This window comes from Stegostoma tigrinum, chromosome 8, assembly GCF_030684315.1.
Source record: "Stegostoma tigrinum isolate sSteTig4 chromosome 8, sSteTig4.hap1, whole genome shotgun sequence".
Taxonomy (NCBI): Eukaryota; Metazoa; Chordata; class Chondrichthyes; order Orectolobiformes; family Stegostomatidae; genus Stegostoma; species Stegostoma tigrinum.
Window position 1 is genome coordinate 70,131,317 of NC_081361.1, and position 24,622 is coordinate 70,155,938.

General features: G+C 39.7%; 1 protein-coding gene across 4 annotated transcripts in view; it reads left to right on the forward strand.

The window, feature by feature from the left end:
• rnf220a (ring finger protein 220a) overlaps positions 1-24,622 on the forward strand; it is a 479,432-nt gene that overhangs the window by 450,675 nt on the left and 4,135 nt on the right. For 2 of the 4 annotated variants that reach the window (XM_048539069.2, XM_048539067.2), the window contains exon 14: positions 11,542-11,616. In XM_048539069.2, the coding sequence (XP_048395026.1) occupies positions 11,542-11,616 (75 nt within the window). Of the gene's footprint in view, positions 1-11,541; positions 11,617-23,238; positions 23,440-24,622 lie in introns of those variants that run through there. The other 2 variants (XM_048539068.2, XM_048539066.2) reach the window with 2 other exon arrangements.

Consider the following 24,622-nt stretch of genomic DNA (forward strand, 5'->3'; position numbering starts at 1 on the left):
TCTGGTTGCTGGCTAATTGATTGTTCAAATCAAGCAGGATGAAAATATTGTCTTCATTGTAATAAATTCATACGGAGTAAGGAGAAATTTTGATTCATAAACCCATTTTCACAGGCGTGTAAGTTTGAATATTTAATTCAAAGCAAAATCATGTACAGAAAGTGAAGTAAAGGTAGAGAAGATTGAAAGAAAATGGGAGTTCTGTTTTAAAAGATTTTCAGCAAAAATTAACATCTGAAAAAATGAAACATTTTGCTTATATTAATTTTTATTACCAGCGAACCTGTTGGTCAATAATTAAGCCTTGTCACTCCATTCAAGTTCATTTACACTTGAGTGAAAATTTGCCTTTATCTTGGTAACTAATAGGTAGAAACTCTGCTTGCAGCTCCTTATATGTGAGTGCTGATTCTTTTGGTGAGGTATTGGAACTTGTGGAAATGCTGTCAGACAGCAGCTTCTTGATTTCCATTTTCCACGTTTAACTGCATCTTGAAGATGCTGGAAGTTGCTGACAAATTTACTATTCAGTAATGATGAATACTGTCAGCATTATTCTCACAAGAACATTCAAGCAGTTACTACCTTGGCATTCATTCAGCCTTGAGTTTTGTTGCATCTGCACTCGCCCAAGCAAGTGGAATACATTCTTTCACACTGTAGATTTGTGTCTAGTAGATTGCAAATGTGGAGTTGTGAGCTGCGTTTGTAGCTACAGAATCCCCAGCCTCTGACGTGCTCTTGAACCTATAGTATTTACATGGCTGATCTAGTTAAGTTTTTAGTAAAAGGTAATCTCTCTAGGAAGTTGATAATGGGGGCTTCAGCAATAGTAATGCCATTGGTGTGATACTTAATGTTGTACTCCTTGACATTTTTGGATATAAGTGTGAGACAGCATGTGAGTGGGTTAGAGAGCGTATCCCGCTGTTCTGCTATAGTGTTAGTTCAGGACTTGATTCTGCCATAGCCATATTTCAACTTTATCATTGCTACAATGTGAAATTACTTCGCGTTGATGCTAAATTTTAATACTTCCTATGTAAAAGATGAAGGACTACTTAAGCTGGGCTCTTTCCTTTTAAAAAGGTAGAATTGGAGATTGTCTTAGAGATATCTTTAAGACAATGAAAGATATTGATAAAGCTAATTCACATCTGTTACAATGGCGAAAATTCACTATAACAAGTACGAAAGTATAAAAAAGACTGCCAACATGGGCTGGGTATAGTCAAATTTACATAAATGATAATAGGAATGTTGTCAGTGAAGAATTGATTCCTTAAGGATGCAGGCAGAATTTAAACTGAAATTGAATCAAAATTAAATGATCTGTTTATTGGAATGGGTTTTGGAAATGACATGTATGCCATCCATTATTGGATGTCCAACGCATAAACTTAACTTTGGCATTATCAAAGTGGAGATTGTCAACAGTCTAAAAGTGAATTAAGCTATTTAGCGATTTAAAATAAACCTAAAATACTAGTGATCGTCATGAAATGGTCAATGAGGACAGGAGATCTCACCAGATTAGCCCTGACACCTATCTCCACAACAAAATTTGAGAAAACAAACTAAAAATTAACAAGCGATTAATCTTACGACAGTAACTCCCAATTATCAGTGTTTAAAGTACAAAATGTTGAAATTGAATGCAAGCTAGTACAGTTTCAGAAAGGGAATATGTTGCTTGACCAATCTTCTTTAAATTGCTGAGGATGAGGCAACCCAAGTTGACATTGGAAAACAAGAAATTGCTCGAAAAAACTCAACAGATCTAGCAGCATCTGTGGAGTGAAAAGAAGAAGAAGAGGTCAAGTTCTGAAAAAGTGTCACTGGACTTGTTAATTGTGATTTCTCTCCACAGATACTGCCAGACCTGCTGAGTTTCTCCAGCAACTTCTGTGTTTTTTTCATTTTCCTAGCATCCGCAGTTCTGTATTTTATTGACCTCAGAAAAGAAACTAGAGTTAATCCTAAAAAACCCATGAGTTTTAGTTACGGGGAGGTGGGGTGGGCGTGATGTCAAGCTTATTACACTGGGAGTTTGATGTGCAAGTGCTTACTTGTATCTCAGCAACCTGTGTTTAGAGAGAGTTTTTCATATGTAAGATGGAGAGGAAAGTATCATTAATAGACTTGGCTGAGGAAGCAGATGGATATATGCAAACTTTTTAAGTACCTAGAACAATGTTAGATGAAATTCAATAAAATATCACAGGAGAAGAACAAATGGAAGATGCGTTTAAGGATCTGAACTGACCAGCAGTCTGTAACATTTGAAAGTTAAGATTAGCTTGTCCTATCAATACAGTATGGTAATCAACAAGGCTAACAGAACACTGAATTTTGTTGTCAAATTATTGGAGTACCAGTCGTTCATTCAGAAATTGCAATGGGCTGTGAGTGTTATAGCCCAGTATTGATGCAAGGGATGAAAGGACTGAGATGTAAGGTGACGATCAAGTCTTTTGAACACTTCAGCTTTGAATATAGTTGATTGAGAAGGTACCAAAGAAGCATTGCAAAATACTAAGTAGAATAGGAAAATGAATCAGGAACATTAATATTTCAATTTCAGTTAATGGAGAAGAAAACATGGGCATGAAATAGTAAAATGAAGTCAGGAGTAATCTCAGGAGGTAATTCTTCATTAGAAACATTGTGAATAAAAGGAACATGCTTTTATTAGAGAAACAAAGGCATAAACGTGGCACTCAAGAGACAGATTGGGGAAGCCATAGATTTCCAAAGCAGTGTCAGTCAGACAGGCCGAAAAATTACCTGTATTTCATTTTATGATCTATGCTTGGACAGAGATATCAGTTGTAATAAAGCTTGTCTTCAATTAGTTCACAATTAATTGTGAATGCTTCAATGGAAATGTGGCAGAATCAGTTGATGAACTTGGTCCATTGTGGTAATCCAGAAGTAGAGAAAGTTTTCCCAATATGTTATGAAACCCAATAGGAGAACAGTCTTTGTCGAGGTCAGGTTTATCCACATGCACAATATAGTAGTACTGAAGCCTTAGGGAACCAGTAATCACATCATGATTAAATTTTGGTTTATTTGGCAGCCAGCACTGGGAACGATCAAAACTGTCTCTGAACAAATTTGAAAGGGATGAGGAATGATTGAGGAAAAATGTAACTGGGTTATATCACTGAAGGATATTACTATAACAGAAGTAGAACACTTCCAAACAATAATGTTGAGCCTACAAGATAACAATATCGGAAAATAAAACAAATTTACAAACTAAGTAGTCTGCTATTAACAGATAAGAAAGAAAAGAATAAAAATGTGCCAAATATTTTACAGAAGATAGACCAAAAAGGGATGCAGGATGTAAGGACAAGTTAGGAAGGGTAACCAAAAGCTTGTTGACAAGGTACTTTGTAAGGAAGGTTTTAAAGGAACAGAGAAATGTGAAAAATTTCATAAAAGAAATTCTAGAGCATAGAATCTGGACACCTAAAGTACACTACCAGCAGTGAAATGAAGGAACTGGGGAGGAGTGATGCATAGATTTTGAATTCAGAGGAATGGAGACTGGGAATAGATTTAAAGTGACGTGCAAATGAAACAAGAATGAAATGAGAAAAAAAAACTTTCACTCAGCGAATTGTTAGGGTATTTAATGCACTACCTGGAAGTGTTGAGGCAAGTTCATTTGAGATATTTAGGAGGGGGTTGGATGATTTTTTTGAATAATAATGGTGGAAGGAGATATGGAGAAAACAGCAGGAGAATGTCATGGATAATAGAGCTGGACAGGACCGAAGAGCAGATGCAGGCATGATGGGCCAAATTCCCGCCAACTGCACCATAATAATTCTGTACGTCTTTGAGAAGACATCCACAGATTGAAGGAAGTTGCAAAGAAATAAACGTGTTGGTGATGTAGGAACTTAAACATAACATTTTAACTTTGAGATGTTCTTAAGACTGGAATCTGTAAATAAGTGAGGGTCACATACCACTTTTAGCATAACATGAAGAGTTGAGGTTTATGGAGGATAGAGGATGAAAGGCTAGACAGAGCACTGGCGTGATCAAACCTAAAGAGAAGGTTTTGGCAGGAAATGAACTAAGTTACAGAACAAGGCATATGTAGTCTTTATGATTAGGAAGATATACACCTGTAAGTTCAGCCTAGAGTTGAACTGGATACTGATTAGCAAATAGTCTGATTCAGTCCAACATGTTGGCCAAGGGGGAAATAGAATTTTTAGCAAAAAGCATACAGAGTTGGTGTTGAGGTTGGGGGGTGGTGCTGCGCAAAGACACTATGTGTTGTTGCATCCTAAATCCTCAGCAGTCTTTTGCACAGTTACATAGAATGTAGAACAGCACAGCAGAAGAATGGCCCACGACGCTGTGCCAAACGTGATGCTAAATTAAAGTAATCCCTTCTGCCTGCCATTGTTCCATATCTCTGATGATGAGTCTAGGCCCGAAACGTCAGCTTTTGTGTTCTTAAGATGCTGCTTGGCCTGCTGTGTTCATCCAGCTTCACACTTTGTTATCACGGATTCTCCAGCATCTGCAGTTCCCGTTATCTCTGATCATTGTTCCATATCCCTCCATTCTTTGCATATTCATGTGCTTACCTAAAAGTCCCTGGAGCACCCCACCGTATCTGCTTCCACCACCAACCCTGGCAGCGCATTCCAGACTTCTGCCACACTCTTGTGTAAAAAAGAAACCCCTCACATCTCCTTTGAACTTTCCCCCTTTTGTAGAGTCAGAGATATACAGCAAGGAAACAGATCCTTTGTTCCAACTCAGCCATGCTGACCAGATACCTTATGTATTGTAGTCCCATTTGCCAGCATTTAACCAATATCCCTGTAAACCCTTCCTATCCATGTACTCAGCCGAATGCCTTTTAAAAGTTGTATTTGTACCAGCCTCCACCACTGGCAGCTCATTCCATACATGCACACCACCCTATGCATGAAAAATTTGCCCCTTAGGCCTCTTGTATATCTTCCCCCTGTCACCTTAAACCTATGCCCTCTAGTTTTGGATTCCGCCACTCCAGGGAAAAGACCTTCCCTATTTACCCTATCCATGCCCCTCATGATTTTATAAATCTCTATAAGGTCACCCCTCAGCCTTTGATGCTCCAGGGAAAATAACCCCAGCCTATTCAGCCTCTCCCCAAAGCTCAAACCTCCAACACTGGCAACATCCTTGTAAATATTTTCTGAACCCTTTCTTGTTTCACAACATTCTTCCCATAGAAGGGAGACCAGAATTCCCCACAATCTGCAAAAGTGGCCGAACCAATGTCCTGTACAGCTGCAACATGACCTCCTAACTCATTTACTTGATACACTGACCAATAAAGGTGAGCACACCAAATGCCTCCTCCACTGTCAAGAACATGAACCTGCACCCGAAGGTCTGTTTGTTCAGCAACACACCCCAGGGCCTTACCATTAAGTGGAGAACACCTGCCTTGATTTGCCTCTCACCTTGTATATATGCCCCAATTGAAATTGCATCGGGGATTTACACTATATTGTTTAGCCCCCAATTATGATATTGCACACTGTTCCAGTCACCACAGCACATTGACATTTACACTAGGAGAAAGAGCAAAGGGCCACAAGAATGATTCTTTATGTGTTCTGGCAAAAAAAATAGAGAAGCTTGAAAACATAATTGTGTTGGATTTGGAATTCGGTTTAAGACAAAGCTGGGAGGTGAGAACAAGGTAATATGAATTTTAAATTGCTGAAAATTGTGTTCTTAATGAAGGGAAAACTTGGTGAGACTCAACGCAGTGTAAAAAATGTTTGTAAGGCCATTACCACCGAAGTATAGAAACAAAATGAAAGTTCAATGAGAGGCAGCTGTTATGATGGAATAAGAAGTGAGTTTCAGTTGACTGACTTCTTCACACTCTCAGGTAGTTGGAAAAGTCTTCCACTTGTCAGATCAGATTGTTAATATGTGTACTAACTTGTTTGGCAATGACTGTTGGTGACTGTTTCAAAATAAGTGGTTAAGCCATTTAAGACTGAGATTAAGAGACATTTTTGTTCCCTGAGAATCATGAGTTTTTGGAAATATGTTCCTCACAAGTAGGTGGAAACATTGTGTTTCAATATTTTTAAGGCAGAAGAAGGTAGATTCTTGATTCGGAAAGGGCCGAAAGGTTATTGGGGTCAGCAGGAATGTGGAGTAATCAGATCAGCTATAATCTTTTCGAGTGATGGAGTAGGCGCGAGGAACCAATTGGCTTAGTTCTGCTCCAATCAGGTATGTTCATACTGGTTTGACTTATCTTTCTGATTGAATGCCTACTTGGAGAGAGTGTGGAAACAGCAGGATGTTAACAAAATGACATTCTAAGTGACTTTACAGCTGCTGTGAAGTTGCAAATTGTCAATTGCATCTTTAAAACTAACAAGTGCAAAATGCTGTATCATAGACCCCAGTATAAGTGGGAATCTGGAAAGTCTCCAGTATACCAAACCATGCAGTAGTTCCACTTAAATCCATTCATGATTGAGAATATGGTTTGAATGTTAAATGTCTGTTTCTAATTTTACTCAAAGCATTATCAATTATACCATCTTCTGCCTACTTAATGAAAGCATGGTGTGTTATGCAGCCTAGCAGAAATATATTTAGGAAGCCTTGAAAATTATATTTGTATAGTTTGTTGAGTGATTACCTTGATGTAAATTTCTATTTTCTTCTGGTACTATGTGTAGTGCCTTTGGGTTAATATTTAAGTATAGATTACAGTCAATGGAAGTGATAAATTTTTATCATTTTTATTTGGTAGCTTGAGCATGGCTGCTTATTAGATGGGGACAAGGACCCTCTTAGAAGATATGCCAACTTACTGTGTTCTGCAAACATTTAATATTGATACAAAACACACAATATAGTTTCCATGAAAAATACTTTTCATGATAGAAGGATTTCCTATTAACTATTGCAACATTTCTCCTGACCTTTTGAAGGCTTCACGAGAGGGACAACTGTTAGGCTTGATTTGGCACAAAGTTACTCATGATGAAAATATGGCTGGTCAGCCTTGTTAAAATTATTTGGTAAAATATGACTGCCCTTTAGATGGACACCTTGTTATTCTAAGAGATAATCTGTATGTCGAAAGGCAGCTTGTACAAAACCATTTCCCATTGGTATTTTAGCTCCTCCTAGTGGTAATCTAATCCATTTTAAGGAATTTTAGCTTTTCTACAGCACAATAAACTTAAACTTGAAATTATTTAAAATATGTAGTTACAATACTTTAAAAGATCTGCCTCGTTGGTATATAAATTAAAGCCATTGTGTATAATGTTTCAAAGAAATACAATGTTACTTGCAAAAACTGTAAAGATTGTAATTTCTCTTTATTTTTCGTGAAGGTTTTTCTTTTGAAATGTTGAATTGTTGTCAACAGTTCAGTAAGTTTCAGGCTCATTTCAAAGTGCCCGTTAGCATATAAACCTTGAGATTGAATGTAAGTCATATTATAGTGTGGGAACCTTGAAACAAGTCCTCTCCTCAGTTGACACTCACGCACCATCACTTGGACATTCTTTGTAGGTCAACATTGTTGTCCATCCCTAATTGCCTTTTAGAAGGTGGTGATTTGAGCTCCTTTTTTGAACTGCTGCAGTTCATCTTATGCAGGGTCACTTCTAGTGCGAAGAGGGTTCCAGAATTTGTCCTAGTGATAGTGAAGGTATATTGATATATATCCACGTTGGTGTGGCATGGGGTTTAGAGGGGAAACTGCAAGTGGTGGTGTTCACATGAATTTGCTTTCCTTGTGCTTCTGCCTGGTGAAATTGCAGGTTTTTGAGGGTACTCTCAAAGATGCTTTGGAGGGTTGCTACTATTGTGCATTGGTGATGGAGAGAGCAAATGTTTAAGTTGGCAAATGGTGTGCTGAGCCTGTGGGCTGCTTTAACCTGGATAGTGTTGAACTTCTTGAGTGTTGGATCTGTGCCCATGCAGACAAATGAAGAGTAATCCATCACATCTCTAATTTTTGCCTTGATGTGCAGGATTTGGGGATCCAGAATGTGAGCTACTTGCTAGCAAATTCCCAGCCTCTTACCTGCTCCTGTAGCCAAAGTATTCAGTTTCTGATAACCTCTGTGTTGACAGGATGTTGACTTTGACTTAGTGGTGCATTCAGCAGTGGTAATCCTAGAAATTTTCAGGGGACAAAAGACAGATTCTCTCTCATTGGAGCAGGTCATTGCCTGATATCTGTGTGGCGACCATATTAATTGCTAGTTATTAGTCCAAAGCTGAATGTTATCCCGGTCACACTTTACAAAGACACAGACTGCTTCTGTATCTGAGGAGTTAGTCATAATCGTAGAGCCACAGTCATAGAATTATATAGCATAGAAACAGACCCTTTGCTCCAACTCATGTATGCTGACCCAATATACTAAATTGATCCAGTCCCATTTGTTAGCATTTGGCCCCTATCTCTCTAAACTGTCCCTATTCATGTACACATCCAGATTTCTTTCAAATGTTATAATTGCACCTGCTTCCACCATCTGCTCTGGCAGCTGGTTCCAAACATGTACCATTTTCACTGTGACAAAGTTACTGCTGAGGTCCTTTTCAAAACTTTCCCCTGTCACCTTAAACCTATGCTCTCTAGCCTTGAACTCCCCTACCCTGGGAAAAAGGCTTTGGCTGTTCACCTGTCTGTGTCCCTCCTGGTTTTATAAACCTCTGCAAGATCACCACTCTGCCTTCGACACTCCAGGGGAAAAAGCCGCAGCCAATTCAGCCTATCCGTACAACTCAAATCGTCCAATCCTGGCAACATCCTCGTAAATCTTTTCTGACTCCTTTCAAGTTTAACAACATAGTGTTCCTACAGCAGGGAGACCAGAATTGAATGCAGTATTCTAAAAGTGGCCTTAACCAGTGTCCTGTACACTGTGCACTGACCAATCAAGGCAAGTGTGCCAAATGCCTTCTTCACCACCCTGTCTACCTGCGACCCCACTCTGAAGAAATTATACACCTGCACCCCGAGGTCCTTTGTCTAGTTTTAAGTTATTGATGCATCGATGATGGACGTGTTGCCTTTGGATGAGATACTGCTGTTGGGCAGCCTTTCTTGACACTGGATCTCTCTTGTGCTTCAATGTGCTTGCTGCAGATTGTTAAAGTCTCTCAAGCATATTGGATCACAAGAATCATTCGGAATGGTAAACCATAACTTTAGTTTTAATGTACGTAAAATAGAGTAATACATTTTGGAATAAAAAATAAGTTTTTGGAGTATAGACTTAGTAAGGAAAGGAAGGATATAATTAAGTAGAGACACTTAGGATTTCAAATGTATAATTTCTTGAACGTAAGAGTGGGGATAAATAAATCATTTACAAGAATCAGGACAATTTTAGTTTTTTTAGAAAGGAGTATGAAGAGTGAAGAAGTCATGATAAGTTGATGAGTAATATTGGTTGGCCCCCTTGTGGAAAGGGCATTATAATCATAGAGTACCATGACGTCAGGACTAGGAAGCTAGAGTTTCGAAGTGAAATGTCTGAAGCTGGTACATTTTCTTCTAAAAAGTGAAGAATGAGTTGAGATTTAATAGAATTTGACGGGTAAGTTATGAAGGGTTTGAAAGTGAATAGGACAAGTCAGTTTAGTTTGGTTTTGGAGTAATTGCAGAGGATTATATTTAAAACTGTTTATAAGACTCGGTAAATGAAGTTTTTTTTTAAAATATGGAGTCATATACTGCTTAGTTACAGGAAGTTTTTGGGACAGAAATCATTGCATCTTTTAAGTGAATGGTTAAATATTTGAAGCAGATGTAAATAATGTAATAAGGGTATTATTAAGCTGCAGAGGGTTCAGAAGACATTTACTACAATGTTGCCAAGATTGGAGGGTTTGAGTTATAGGGAGAGCCCAGATGGGCTGGGACTTTTTCACAGGAGTGTAGGAGGTTGAGGGGTAATCTTATAAAGGTTTATAAAATCATGAAGGGTAGAGATATAGTGAAAGGCAAATATCTTTTCCCTAGGGTGGGGGGATTTCAAGACTAGGGGGCTTATTTTTAAGATGAGATGGGAAAGATTTTAAAAAGGTGCAATTTTTTACACAGAGATTGGTTTGTATATGGAATGAATTTCCAGAGGAAGTGGTGCAGGTGGGTACAATTACAATGTTTAAAAGACATCTAGATAAGTATATGCATGAGGAATGTTTGGAGGGAAATGAACCAAGTGCAAGCATGTAGGACTGGTTCAATTTGGGATTATGGTCTCCATGGATTGGTCTGTCTCCATGCTGTATGACTGTGTTACTCCATATTGAGCAATAAATTCTTCCAAGTAGCAGAAATACTTGTAACCAGTGGTTTTAGGTCCCATTGCAACTCTGATCACTAGCTACTGACCACATCCTTCACTCTAGCAACTATCTGAGACTGAATCAGCTTGTTTATCACATTAGAGCATGAAGTGAACTTCATGTCGTCTTTAATACTGACTCTTTCCATCTCTGCTACATGTCAAATTTGAGCCAGCTGAACTCATCAACAGCTGATATTCTCATGTGTGCCTTTGCTATCTCTAGGCTTGACTATTCCAGTGCAATACTAACCATTCTCCCACATTCTACCTTTAGTAAGCTTCAGATAATTCAATATTCTGCCATCTGTGACCTAAATAGTATTACGTTCCACTCTCCTTGCACTTAATCTACCTTTGTAACCTCTGACCAAGGAATACCTTGACTTCAAATTCTAGATCTTGTTTGCAAATCCCTCTGTAGCCTTACTGCTCCCTATCTCTGTAATCTCATCTACCCCTATAACCTTCTGAGATAGGTGCTTCCCCAATTCTGAGCTCTTGATCATCCCCAATTTTAGTTGCTGTACCAGTGGCAACTGTACATCTAAGGTCCTAAGCTGTGGAATTTGTTCACTAAACAGCTTTGTTTCTGACCCGAAATAAGATACTGTTTAAAACAGACCCCTTTGATGACATGCCATAACATCATATTATATAGCTCAGTGTCAAGTTTTATTTGATAAAACCTGTGAGGCACCTTGTAACAATTTAATAAATTAAATGGACTATACAAGTACAAGTTGTCATTGACGTAAATTATGGAGACAAAGCAAGTCACTGAGATTAGTTTTGGTTTACTCTAATAAAGACCTCGCTAGACTCAGTGGGCCAAATATCCTTCCTCTATCTTCTAAACATCTATACTTCTACAATCCTGGAGGGTGAGCAGAAATGAGGAAACCAAGTATTATTGCATTGCACTGATTTTAACATTTTTTTGAATGGTTGTTGCTACTTAACTACACAATTTTTGCATCACTTTAACTAACTAACGCTTACTTCAAAGAAAATCCTCGATGATCTTGTCTGTAAAACACGAGTTAGAGGGCTCTAAGCTTTTGTGTGAAAATTTGTCACTGAGTACAAATGATATTTAAAGCATGTTTGATAAAACTATTCTTCACAATTTATTTTTATAATTTTTTATTTTGTACAGGACTCTTACTCGATGCCTCTCACATCAATCCAGTGTTGGCATGTTCATTGTGAGGAATGCTGGCTCAGAACACTGGTAAGTATAACCTTCCATTTCTTCATGTTGTTTCTTTTCTTTCTGTCATTCTGCCCTCGTGCCTTCAGGGAAAAGTGTTATAATCCGTTCAAACATTGCAGTACAGAAGGAAGCAATTAATAAGAAAATGCTCATCTGTTTCGCAGCCAGCCTTTTCCAATACACAATTTATTATATAAACACTTTCACGATGTCCTTTAAAATTTGCTTGCTGTGGCGGCTTGTTACTAATGTTACCATTAAACCATACCCTGAAGACAGCAATAAAGTTGGGATTCTAGGCCCTTGCATCTTTAATCAAAGTGAATGCATGTAATCTTGTTACTGCTGCCCTTTTTTTTATGAAACTGGGCAGTACGTAGCTAACTATGTGTGTACGTGTGTATGTGACTGTGTAATTCTTATTCATTATTCTCATTAACTTACCTATTTAAACGAAGATTTTTTTGTAATAAGGAACTAAAGAGAGAACAGTATGATTTTACTACATAGATCATACATGTAACAAATAAAATATTTCCAGTGCTGTAACCACAGTTAGTTCTGCAAAAGATTGTAGAAAGGAGATTTTCTTTTCTCAAAGTGCCTGATTACAGTGGCACACTGCCATAGTGCTAATGAGGGTTTTGAGGTATAAAACACTAATGAACTGAAAGGCATGCATTTATTGTTGAATTCCGCACACCATGGTTGAGGTAAGTTCATTACCCCAATTAAGGTTCTCTTTTAGATTTGATTCAGCACTTCCTAATTTGTAATTATCCCCAATAGCTTAATTTTTATTTTGTTCATCATACACCCCACAAGAGGAGGAGTTGCGCTGATGCTCATAGATTAAGTTGTTCCAATTGCAGTTTCCTAGATTTGATTACAATTCACATTGATCAGTTTTCAGATTTGTCATATGCCCTCACTTAACACCAGCAAGTGTGCAAACCAAACCTTTTAGTTTCAGCTGTTTGTTACAGGTTTAATGTCTGAATAATGTGTAACACCTCATCTGATACTTCGTCATTGGGCAATTTTGATTGTTAATGTGAGATGTAAGAGGTCATACTTTGGGCCACTATAATATTTAGACTGGGTGTACCATGCATTGACCACTAAGCTCATGCTAAAATAGTGATAATGGGAACTGCAGATGCTGGAGAATCCAAGGTAACAAAGTGTGGAGCTGGATGAACACAGCAGGCCAAGCAGCATCTCAGGAGCACAAAAGCTGACATTTCGGGCCTAGACCCTTCATCAGAGAGGGGGATGGGGAGAGGGAACGGGAATAAATAGGGAGAGAGGGGGAGGCGGACCGAAGATGGAGAGAAAACAAGATAGGTAGAGAGGAGAGTATAGGTGGGGAGGTAGGGAGGGGATAGGTCAGTCCAGGGAAGATGGACAGGTCAAGGAGGCGGGATGGGGTGGTAGGTAGGAAATGGAGTTGCGGCTTGAGGTGGGAGGAAGGGATTGGTGAGAGAAGGGAGGCAGAGACAGGCTGGGCTGGTTTTGGGATGCAGTGGGGGGCAGGGGAAGAACTGGGCTGGTTTTGAGATGCAGTAGGGGAAGGGGAGATTTTGAAGCTAGTGAAGTCCACGTTGATACCATTGGGCTGCAGGGTTCCCAAGCAGAATGTGAGTTGCTGTTCCTGCAACCTTCGGGTGGCATCATTGTGGCATTGCAGGAGGCCCAGGATGGGCATGTCATCTGAGGAATGGGAGGCGGAGTTGAAATGGTTCGCGACTGGGAGGTGCAGTTGTTTATTGCGAGCCGAGCAGAGGTGTTCTGCAAAGCGGTCCCCAAGCCTCCGCTTGGTTTCCCCAGTGTAGAGGTAGCCACACCAGGTACAATGGAAACAATATACCACATTGGCAGATGTGCAGGTGAACATCTGTTTGACATGAAAGGTCATTCTGGGGCCTGGGTTGGAGGTGAGGGAGGAGGTGTGGGGGCAAGTGTAGCACTTCCTGCAGTTGCAGGGGAAGGTGCCGGGTGTGGTGGGGTTGGAGGGGAGTGTGGAGCGGACAAGGGAGTCACGGAGAGAGTGGTCTCTCCGGAAGGCAGAGAAGGATGGGGATGGAAAAATGCCTTGGGTGGTGGGGTCGGATTGTAGATGGCGGAAGTGTCGGAGGATGATACGTTGTATCCGGAGGTTGTTGGGGTGGTATGTGAGAATGAGGGGGATCCTCTGGGGGTGGTTGTGGCGGGGGTGGGGTGTGAGGGATGTGTTGCGGGAAATGCGGGAGACGCAGTCAAGGGCGTTTGGCAGGGGCGGGGTGTGAGGGATGCCCAGCCCAGCTAGTCCCCTCCCCCCCACTGCATCCCAAAACCAGCCCAGCCTGTCTCTGCTTCCCTAACCTGTTCTTCCTCGCACCCATCCATTCCTCCCACCTCAAGCCGCAACTCCATTTCCTACCTACCACCTCATCCCGCCTCCTTGACCTGTCCGTCTTCCCTGGACTGACCTATCCCCTCCCTACCTCCCCACCTATACTCTCCTCTCTACCTATCTTGTTTTCTCTCCATCTTCAGTCCGCCTCCCCCTCCCCCTCTCTCCCTATTTATTCCAGTTCCCTCTCCCCATCGCCCTCTCTAATGAAGGGTCTAGGCCCGAAATGTCAGCTTTTGTGCTCCTGAGATGCTGCTTGGCTTGCTGTGTTCATCCAGCTCCACACTTTGTTATCATGCTAAAATAGCATGCGTTCAGTATTAGATGCTCCTACATTAGTTCCAGCAGTTCTGCCTCCCATTACAGATTGCCTGGCAGCCGACACCCAAGATTTGACTCTGCAATTGTAGCCAAGGTTAATGTGGCACGAGAGCTCTTCCATACAGCACCACAGTGTGGAAACAAATTGATTTGGTATTTTGTAAAATGTGACAAAATAAAGCATTCTCGTCTTTCACGATTATTTTTCATCTCAAGTGTTTGCAAACGATAAAGATCAGTTTTTGTTTTCTGCAAGCTGGAGGTAATTTATATTACTATTAGCCTAGAATTCATTCATCAGGACAGCGTGCATGATTTGATTATTGCCAATCTGTGTGGATGGAAACAAAGATAATTTGCTAGAATGGGTATCGATAAGGAGTGGAAATATTTATGTTTTACTAACTGGATTCTGTTGAAATAAAAGCTGGTGGTGTTCTGTTAGTATGATAAAAGAATGTAAAGGATATTGGATTGCAGCTATTTTAAAGTATCTGGATACTGGATAAAGATGAACTACATGAATTTATATAGCAACGTTAATACAGAAAAATATCCCCCAAAGAACTTCACTGAGGTATATTCCATTGCTGTCCACTAAAACTAAGAAAGACCATGTTAAGTGAAGTGACCAAAACCTTGGTCAAAGAGATGGATTTCTAGGAAATTCAGTTTGTGACAGAATGCTCAGCAGTGAGGTGAAAGGAGAGAAGGAATATTCAAGCTGTCAAATTTAAAAGAATGTTTTGGGGTATCAAAGCAATTTAGAGATGTTGAGGGACCGGGTTATGAAATGATTTCAACTTGAGATAGGAGCTTTAAATCGTAGTCTGGGAGGCAGTCTACGTTAGCAAGGGCAGTAACGATGCTTGAGTTGGTACTGTTGTGGGTAGGGTGTAGTCAGCAGAACTTTGGTGGAGCTGGAGCTTTCGGAGCTTGGAGATTGGGATTTCTGTTAAATGAGCACTGATGTGGCTCTGTTTACAAATACATAGATGAGATTTTCAGCAAGAAACGCAGAGGTACGTAATGATCCAGAAGAGGGAATAGTCTGGGACAGTGAGAATATGGGATCAGAAATTCAGTTTACAGTTGAATAAGTTGCCAAGATCCCAGGCAACTTGCTTCAGTCTGGGACTTCTAATGAATCAGTGATGAGCGAGGAGAATTTGTGGCAAGGACACAAGATGATGGCACGGTTTAATTAAGGAAAATTTGAGTTAATTTGATCTGATGAAGCGGAGATTTTATGAATGGGCTTTATTTCAGTGCATAATCAAAGGATTTGTAATGACACTTCATTGGCTGAACTTCCCTTGAAAGTAAGAAGTCTGGAGCCAGCAGAGAAACTGTCTGTTGCAGCTTTTCACTGCAGAAATAGTGATTGAGCCGTGAAACTCATGCAGTGTATATTGAGACCTGACTCAAGGGAAACATATTTATTATTCTGATATATTGTAGAAGGTAATAATATTTGTAAATTATGATTAATACAGTCTTTTGCAGTGAATCCTACATTCATTTATCTGTTGTTAAATAAAACATCAGTTGCTTTATAGCCTCAGTCTGGCCGAACAGACTGTAAGTTCAATCTTTTTGTGTCTTCTTTTACAATGTATGCAATCCATCTAATGAGGACAAAGAGAATCATGTCGTGATACGTGAAACATTCCAGTAACCTAGTCTACAGTATCAAAGATCTTTGTTGAACCCCAGGGTCTTGCTAAATATTGGGCAGGTAACTGGATACTTTTAGGCAATGGGAAATCCACTTATGAAATACTTGCAGATGGGAAATCTAAACAGAATATTTTACTAGAAACACAAAAGCGTAAGCGTAAAAGTTGCATGTGGTGCTGCTAGTGACTTTTGGATAGCTATTGGAACGGTTTTGATTATCAAACATTTTATTACTGATGAGATATTTACTTGAAGACCCAATTGTAATGTTTCAGGTAGGTATTAAAGAACTCCTTGTTAGTTCAACATTTGACCCTCAGTCAATGTTATAAATGTCAGGTTGGTCAAATACCTCATTCTTGTTGGATCTTGCTCTGTGCTAGGTGACTATTGTTGTGGTGGTTGGCTGGCTGAGCTGGTTTGTTGTTAGTTACCCAGCGGGGTAATGAAATGTCTGTGGAGCAACAAACCAGCTCAGTGAGCCAACCAACCACAACATCCACAACCCGAGTTACAAATATACTCTAAAACTTTAGATGACTGTTGTATTTGTCTCAAATCATTTTATCAGAGTAATTCATTAAAGCACTTCAGATTTTTCTACAAGTTGTGATAATGGGCTACACAAGTAGAGGTGTTAAAACTTTTTTTCTTGATGTACAGCTGTCTTTTGAAGTTATGGTTGCGTATATCCAAGATCTCTTGATTCTCTCCTTTGATTTTCCCAAAGCTTCAACATTATCATAGACAATAGAGCAAGACTCAATTTTACTGGTAATATGCTCACTTTTGCACATGCAGCCTTCCTTAACACTATTTTAATGTTTTTTTTAATGGTGTGGTGGGGGAGGGGGATTATTTATTGCAGTGCATTGTGCACTGAGAATTGGTCCACTGCTACTTGTACATCACACATGGGTACATTGCAATAACTGAGGCATGGAGAATCTTGATTCCTCAGTTACACTGCATATCATCAATGAATTTAAGTTTGTTAAGTATTATTCATTCAGTCGTTTGAATTGATTAACAGGAGTTTTTCACTCAAATCTCCTCTCTATTCGTAATTCCTCTCTATTTGTATTTTTTCTTTCTCCACCATCTTGTCATGGAAATAATATTGCTGGTCCTTCATCACGGCTGGGTCCCTGTCTTGGAATTCCCTACCAAACAGCAAATGTGAGTGTCCCTACAGCATGGGAATCATTGTAGTGATTTAAGAAGTTGGCTACCAGAAGGATGTGGAAGCTTTTGAGAGAGCGCAGAGAAAGTTCACCAGGATGTTGCCTGGTCTTCACGGCATTGGCTATGGGGAAAGATTTAAAAGGTTAGGATTATTTTCACTGGTAAGACAGTGGCTGAGAGGAGACCTGATCGAGCTGTACAAAATTACAAGAGGTGCAGGTAAGGTGGATAGTCAGAGACTTTTTCCTAAGGGTGAAGTTTCAATTACAAGGCGACACAAGTTCAAGGTCAGAGGGGGGGGATGTTTAAGGGAGGTGTGCAAGGGAAGTTTTTTTCACGCAGCAAGTTGCAGCAGCCCGGAATGCACCACCAGAAGAGGTAGTACAACTAGGGATATTGAAGACGTTTAAGAGGCACCTAGAATAGGTACATGAATAGGGAGGGAATAGAAAGATACAGATTGAAAAATTGCATGTTTGTTTTTGGATTAATTCGGGCATGATAAGTCAGCACAGGTTTGGAAGGCCGAAGGGCCTGCTCCTGTGCTGTAATTTTTCATTTGTTCATTTCATGAAACCTGTATGACATCTGCTGTGGCATATAAGGTTAATACCTTTTGGGCTTCAAATCTGTATCTCTGAAAGAGCATTTGTACATACACAGTGTAGCAAAGTGATATCTCTTGATTTTAACACTTGTGGAGATTAACTTTCTTTTGCCATAACCTCACAGAATCATACAACATGAAAACAGACCCTTTGGTTCAAAAAGTGCAGGCTGACCAATTTCCCAAACCACATAGTTGCACCTGCTTGCACTTGGCCCACGCCCCTCAAACTCTATTTGTGTACTTATCCAAATGCCCTTTAAATATTGTAATTGTTCCCTGTAGAATTGAACAAAAATCCCCACATTCTGAAATACTAGACCAAAATCCTGGACGTTGCAAATAACTTTTTTAAAAAGGCAGCTGAGCTATGCTCTGGAAAAATTACACAGACAGGGATAGCTGCTTGGAACAAAAATTGAAATTGCTCAAAAATCTCAATAGGCCTGGCAGCATCTCTAAAGGAGAGAAAAACAAGTTGCTTGAAAAGCTCAGCAGACCTTGCAGCATTTGTGGAGGAGAAAACAGAGTTAGCATTTCAGGCCCAGTGACCCTTCTTCAGAACTGATGGTGGCTGGGAAAATGTCAGTTTATATGCAGAAAGTAGGGAGGTGGGTGGGGTAGGGAGTAAATGATAGGATAGAGCCTAAAGAGAGAGAAAGACAGTTGGACAGACAAAGGAGTTGCTAACGTTTAAGCATGGGAGGGTGAATAGTTGTTAATGGGGACTGTTAGTGACTAACAACAGGAGGGGTGTAATGGCAGTCTATGTGGTGACAAGGCCTGGTGTGTGGGGTTTGGGGCTGGGACATGGGAGAGTTTAGGCCCTAAAATTATTGAACTCACTATTCAGTTTGGAGGGCTGTCGGGACTCCAAGTGGAAAATGAGGTATTGTTCCTCCTGCTTGCGTTGGGCTCCACTGGAACGCTGTAGCAAGCCAGAGACAGAGATGCTGGCCAGGGAGCAGGGTGATGCATTGAAGTGGCAGACAACATGTAGTTCAGGGTCTTTTTTGCAAGCAGAATGTAGATGTTCTGCGAAGCGGTCGCCAAGTCTACGCTTCATTTCCCCAATGTACATTGTGAGCATTGAATGCAGTAGACTACATTCTTGGAAGTACAGGCGAAGTGTTGCTTCACCTGGAAGGTATGTTTGGGCCCTTGGATTCTGGGGAGGGAGGAGTAGACGGGCAGGTGTTACATCTTTGCTGGTGACAGGGGAAGGTGCCATAGGGCTGTGGGGAGTTGTTAACTCTGTTTTCTCCTCCACAGATGCTGCCAGACCTGCTGAGCTTTTCCTGCAACTTTGTTTTTGTCCCTGATTTACAGCATCCGGAGTTCTTCTGGTTTTTATTTTTCTGTAAAAGAAAGATCAGACTTAATGAGATGTGGAGCTGGATGAACACAGCAGGCCAAGCAGCATCTTGTGCTCCTCTGATGTTGCTTGGCCTGCTGTGTTCATCCAGCTCCACATTTTGTAGTCTCGGATTCTCCAGCATCTGCAGTTCCTGTTATCTCTATCAGACTTAATGTTCTGATTGAAGAAATAGTTCTGAGGAAGGGTCACTGGATCCGAAACATTGACTCTGAATTTTTTCTTCACTGGTGCTGCCAGACCTGCTGAGCTTTTCCGGCAACTTCTGTTTTTGTTCCTTATTTACAGCATTTGCAGTTCTTTCGGTTTTTATATTGCTGCTTGGAACCATTGTGCAGCCTGAAAATCCAGTTCACACCTCAACTTAAAGAACAGTTAACCAGATCTAAGAAAGCAACTTAACCCAGACATTATGGAACCTTTGCAGATACCAAGACATTCAATTCCAATTAATATTCATTCGCAGAAGTGCCAGACATTCCATTTAATCAAAATACATTTACACCTACTTTAAACTATCAGGAAGCCAATTCACTCAAAGGGGACAACAGAAACACAATGGATAACACAGATTTGAGAGGAGATAATGGAGCGCACAGTCGGTATAACTGCTACCCCTGATCTGGGAGAGGCAGAGAGAGCCTTTTCAATAACAGATAGTAGGAACTGCCGGTGCTGGAAAATCTGAGATAACAAGGTGAAGAACTTGATGAACTCAGCAGGCCAAACATCATCACAGGAGCAGGAATGCTGACGTTTCAGGTCTGGACCCTTCTTCAGAAAACTGAAAACGTTTCTGAAGAAGAGTCCAGACCCGAAACGTCAATTTTCTTGCACCACTGATGCTGCCTGGCCTGCTGTGTTCAGCCAGCTCTACACCTTGTTATCTCTTTAATAACAAGTTCCTGCGGAAACAGCTTCCCCACAGGCTCCAGCCCCAACACAAACAGCAACCAACCGCAATGAGCAGACCTGATACCTCCAAAAAACCATCAATGTGACTGACAAAGCCTCAGGCACATCCTGAGGTGAAAACCGGCTCGCAAAACCACCATGAAGTTAGAAAACCCAAGTACTCAACCCAGACTGAAGGCCTACACTGTCTGAAGTCGTCTTCGAAGCACTGGCTACAGCAGGTGGGGGCGGCCAGCTGTAATTCAAAATCATGTTTATTCCCAGTGGTCAGCTTATTTCCTTGAAACCCCAAAGTATTCCAACCTGGCTAGCAGGGTGGGAAGTTGGGTTGGTGACAATACAGGTCACCCTCAAGTTTGAGAAGTCTGATTAAAGTGTCTGTGATTTAAAAACTATGGTTTAACTTCTACCACTGTTTAACATGTGTTTAAGTACTGCCTTCTGTATATAGTGTGGAGCTGGAGGAACACAGCAGGTCAGGCAGCATCAGAGGAATAGGAAAGTCGACATTTTGGGCCAGGACCCTTCTTCATAGCTCTTGTCATTCACTTTATTTATACCTGCATCATTTTATAAACTTCAATAAAGCCCTCAATGTCTTGTGCTCCACTGAAAAAGGCTCCTTGCCTCTTTTATCACAATTATTTTCCAATTTAATCTTAGATTTTGCTTATAGTCTAGGTAAAACCCCACTGTTCTGAACTATAAACTAGAACCATTTGGATTTATCCTTTACAGTTCACAAACGAAACCCATTTTGAGGCTTTGCTGTCTTTTAAGAACATTGAGACTCAAGATAAAAATTTAGTTCCATTTTAGCATGATGTTATAAGACTGTCCATGCTGAAAATGGCAGCATTAGGACCTGTAGGTAATAAAAGTAGCATTTGCTACACTAATTCATGCAGAATTAATAGGAGCCAGGAGTAGGGCATTCACCCCTTGAGCCTCTTCATCCATTCATGATCTCTGGCCTAACTGTATATATATGCGTTTGGTCCATATCCCTTAATAAGTTTGCTTCACAGAAATTTATTTATGATATGTCAGCAGTGTCACTTTGCTGGTTGTTTCTTAGTTTGAAAGAATTCTATGCATTTTTAAAAGTTCTGTGCTTAATGTATTACAAAATAGGTTTTTATTCCTTTGTCATAGCACTGGTCCCGCATTTATTATGTGCACTTCAAGCACTATGTCCTATTCAGAGGGTTACATGTAATTTCTTTTCTAGTATTCTTAATTTTTTTAACAGCAGCCCTTGCAGTAAAATTGTGAAAATGAAAGAATTCTGAGCTCACTTAAGAGTTACTTACATCAGAATTTTATCATTTATTGCAGCTATGTTGTTTTATTCTTTCTACTTTTAGTTTCTTGTAGTCAGTATCTAATTGCATCAAGTATTTATTTGAGTTTGCATAGCTGTTTTTAAAAAGAGTGTTTGAAATCAAATAGCGCTGTATCATTACAACAGAAGCAGAGTACTGCAGATGCTGGAAATCCCAAAAAAAAATGTGCTGGGAACGAAAAAACTCAACAGGTCTGCCAGCACCTGTGGAGAGAGAAACAGAGGGAATGTTTTGAATCTGATATGACTTTTGAACATTATGGTCACACTATAATAATTTGGTTCTGTTGATAGTAATTTCTATGAGTTCAGTTTATGGCAAGCGAGACAGTCGGGCTAGGAATGGATGATGATGTTAGATTTCTGTAACATGACAGTGAAACTTAGGCAAGCTAAATAGCTCACAAAGTGAAATTGCCAGCTACAGTGCAAAATGCTAAAGGAGTGCAGTCAGCTTTTTGATATATCCTATTACTGACCTTTGATAAAATCCTCATGTCTAAATAATTTCAAGACCATAAACCCATCCAGGCGTTTAGTAAAACTTGATTCTTCGCTTGTGAAAAGAGTGTCCACAAGGAAAACACATTTGCTTTGTAGGGGAAGTGGTATTTTATAAACTTTGATTTATTAGGAAATGAACAGCCATGTTTTCCCCAGTGAGCAATTCTGTGTTGGTTATAGGAAGTGCAGTGAGTGGCTAATCTGCTCCACTGTGGTAACTTATTTAATCTTGCTGTGCTGTAGAGTGACATATCTTTAATAGTTTAGATTAAATTTGGCAAAACTGAAGGCACACAACTTGAAGTGTGATTTTCCAGGTATTTACCTCTTTTCATTTCCTCAATTACAGAAACCTATAATTTAAAATATGTTGGGACTTCTAAAGCTGAGTTTACATTTTTGTCAGGCTGTATGTTTCTAACTTTAATATTCTGCCACGTCATATTGCTGAGAATACTAACAATCACAAGCTTTTATCAGTCCAGATATTAACCTTATTGTTATGAGATGGCAACAGAGCCACAGTTTTGTTTCTGGGGAAGTGGCTTATCATACTGCCTTGGGATTAGAGGATGCAAACATTTCTACCTCAAACCAATTTGCTGCTTTTCCCACGCTACTAAAATTCACTTGATCCTTAGTTATCTAAAATTAACACTGATTTCTGTCATGCTCAGAAACAGTGTGTGGTGATCCTAACTTTCAAGATACACACATGATTAGATGTGGACTTTTTAAAATTGACATCAGTGGACAATGTGTTACAAAGATGGACATCAATCGACCTTGCTTGTCTATTCAAAAACTGACTTACTTAAAAAAGACATCTTCGACATAAAGGTGTCAACCACATTCATCCTGAAACCATCAAAGGACATTTCTGAATTGTATGAGTCTTTTTTTTGGAAAAATAGGCATAACATCTTGAGTTAGTCCACGATGTGGCTAATTAACCCAAGCCCACCACTGTATTTCGAAAAGAAAGTGCAGTTGTATAGAGTACATGCTATGGTAGCTGTGTTTGCCTATTCATAATCTTTAAATGGGGACTGCAAAATGTAAAATAGCAACAAATGGAAGCTAATGATAGCTATGTCTTAAGAATTGGCAGCTGTAACCTAGTGAGGTCTCCAGTGCCTTTTCCTTTCTGTGTCTAAAAGTCAGCAAACTGACTATCTAATAACTGTATGCAACTAACTCCACAACCTGCAGAATATCCATCTGTTTGTGACAATACTGAAATGAATTTGACATATAACTTGGCTGTTGAAATCACCATCATCATCTTCAGGATTGCATTGGCTGTTTTCCAGAACAAAACAATCCTAGTAATAATGAACTGGAGAAGGAGGGTTTCTGAAGAAGGGTCCAGACCGGAAACGTCAGCTTTCCTGCTGCTCTGATGCTGCTTGGCCTGCTGTGTTCATCCAGCTTCACACCTTGTTATCCTAGTAATAATGAAGTCTTCTTTTTGCGTATAACCTGCAAAAGTGTCCTAGTCTCTTCAAATGTCTGTGTTTGTCTGACAGTGGCTATGTGAATGAGCCCAATATTGTTAAATTAAAGAGTGAGTGCATTAATAAACAGTCATCTCTCTTTATTAAAACTCGTGAAAGGCTTGTTTCTGGCTGTTCAGAATGTCCACATAGTTGGGGGTTAAAAACCACATATACTTCGCTCTTAAAAAGCCAACTGATTGCAGACAATTGGGAAAGAAGCAAAGGTTTCTGCAGTTATGCCTCACCCAGTCATAACATTTCATGTGTGGAATTGGATGCTTGCTTAGACATTCAACTGACGAGCATTTTTTTGGAAAGGCTGAATTGAAAATGGGGAATGAAATCACTGCAGATGATCTGATTCTGCCTGTTCTTTTATTGTATTCTGCAATAATCTTGAGACCTTTTAATATCAAACAAACCCTAGGATATAATTGCATTGATTCCTTCAAAAATATATTTCTCTACAAATAAAGTTCTTAAATTTGACCATTTTCTCTCCAATTAGCATAACTAAGAGAACTAGCAGTGAAATGGCTATCGAGAACACACAAGATTAACAAGTTTGGTTGGCAAATGAACTAAAACCTCCTCATTCATCTTTCTGATTATTCTGTTAACACTGAGCTTTGACATTGTAGTTAGCAGTTATTGTTCTTGCATTATTTCTCTTTACCATTCCAGTTTCTGATAGAGTTAGAAGTAACCACTCATACAAATGACTGTTCAAACCTTTTTGCTGTCACTTTCTTTGACAGATGAGATAATGGTGGTCGATCATTTATTTGTTTAGGCAGACATTTGTTGCTTGTTATCATTACGAGAATAAGCAAGGCTTGAATGGGTCATTGACATACTTGAATATCTTGATTGCATATAAATCAAGATTATGGTTTAGAGATTCATGTTGTTGTTAACGTAAATCTATGATATTGCAACCAGCCATACCTAATAGCTGCAAAGTAGGAATTCTTTTCAATTTCCAGCAGGTTTGATTTAAAAAGTACGTTGTAATGGGATAAATTTACATTGGGCTGCAGATAAGCTGGACATAAGGCACTTTTGAAATTGATAAATGATGCAGAAAGGAAGAGTTCAAATTTAAGGTCAGTTTTGTGGCAGGGATGAATGGGGACTAACTCCTTGATGAGAGGTTAATTGGAACTGTGAAAAAAGTGAGGAAGGGGCTGGGGGAAAG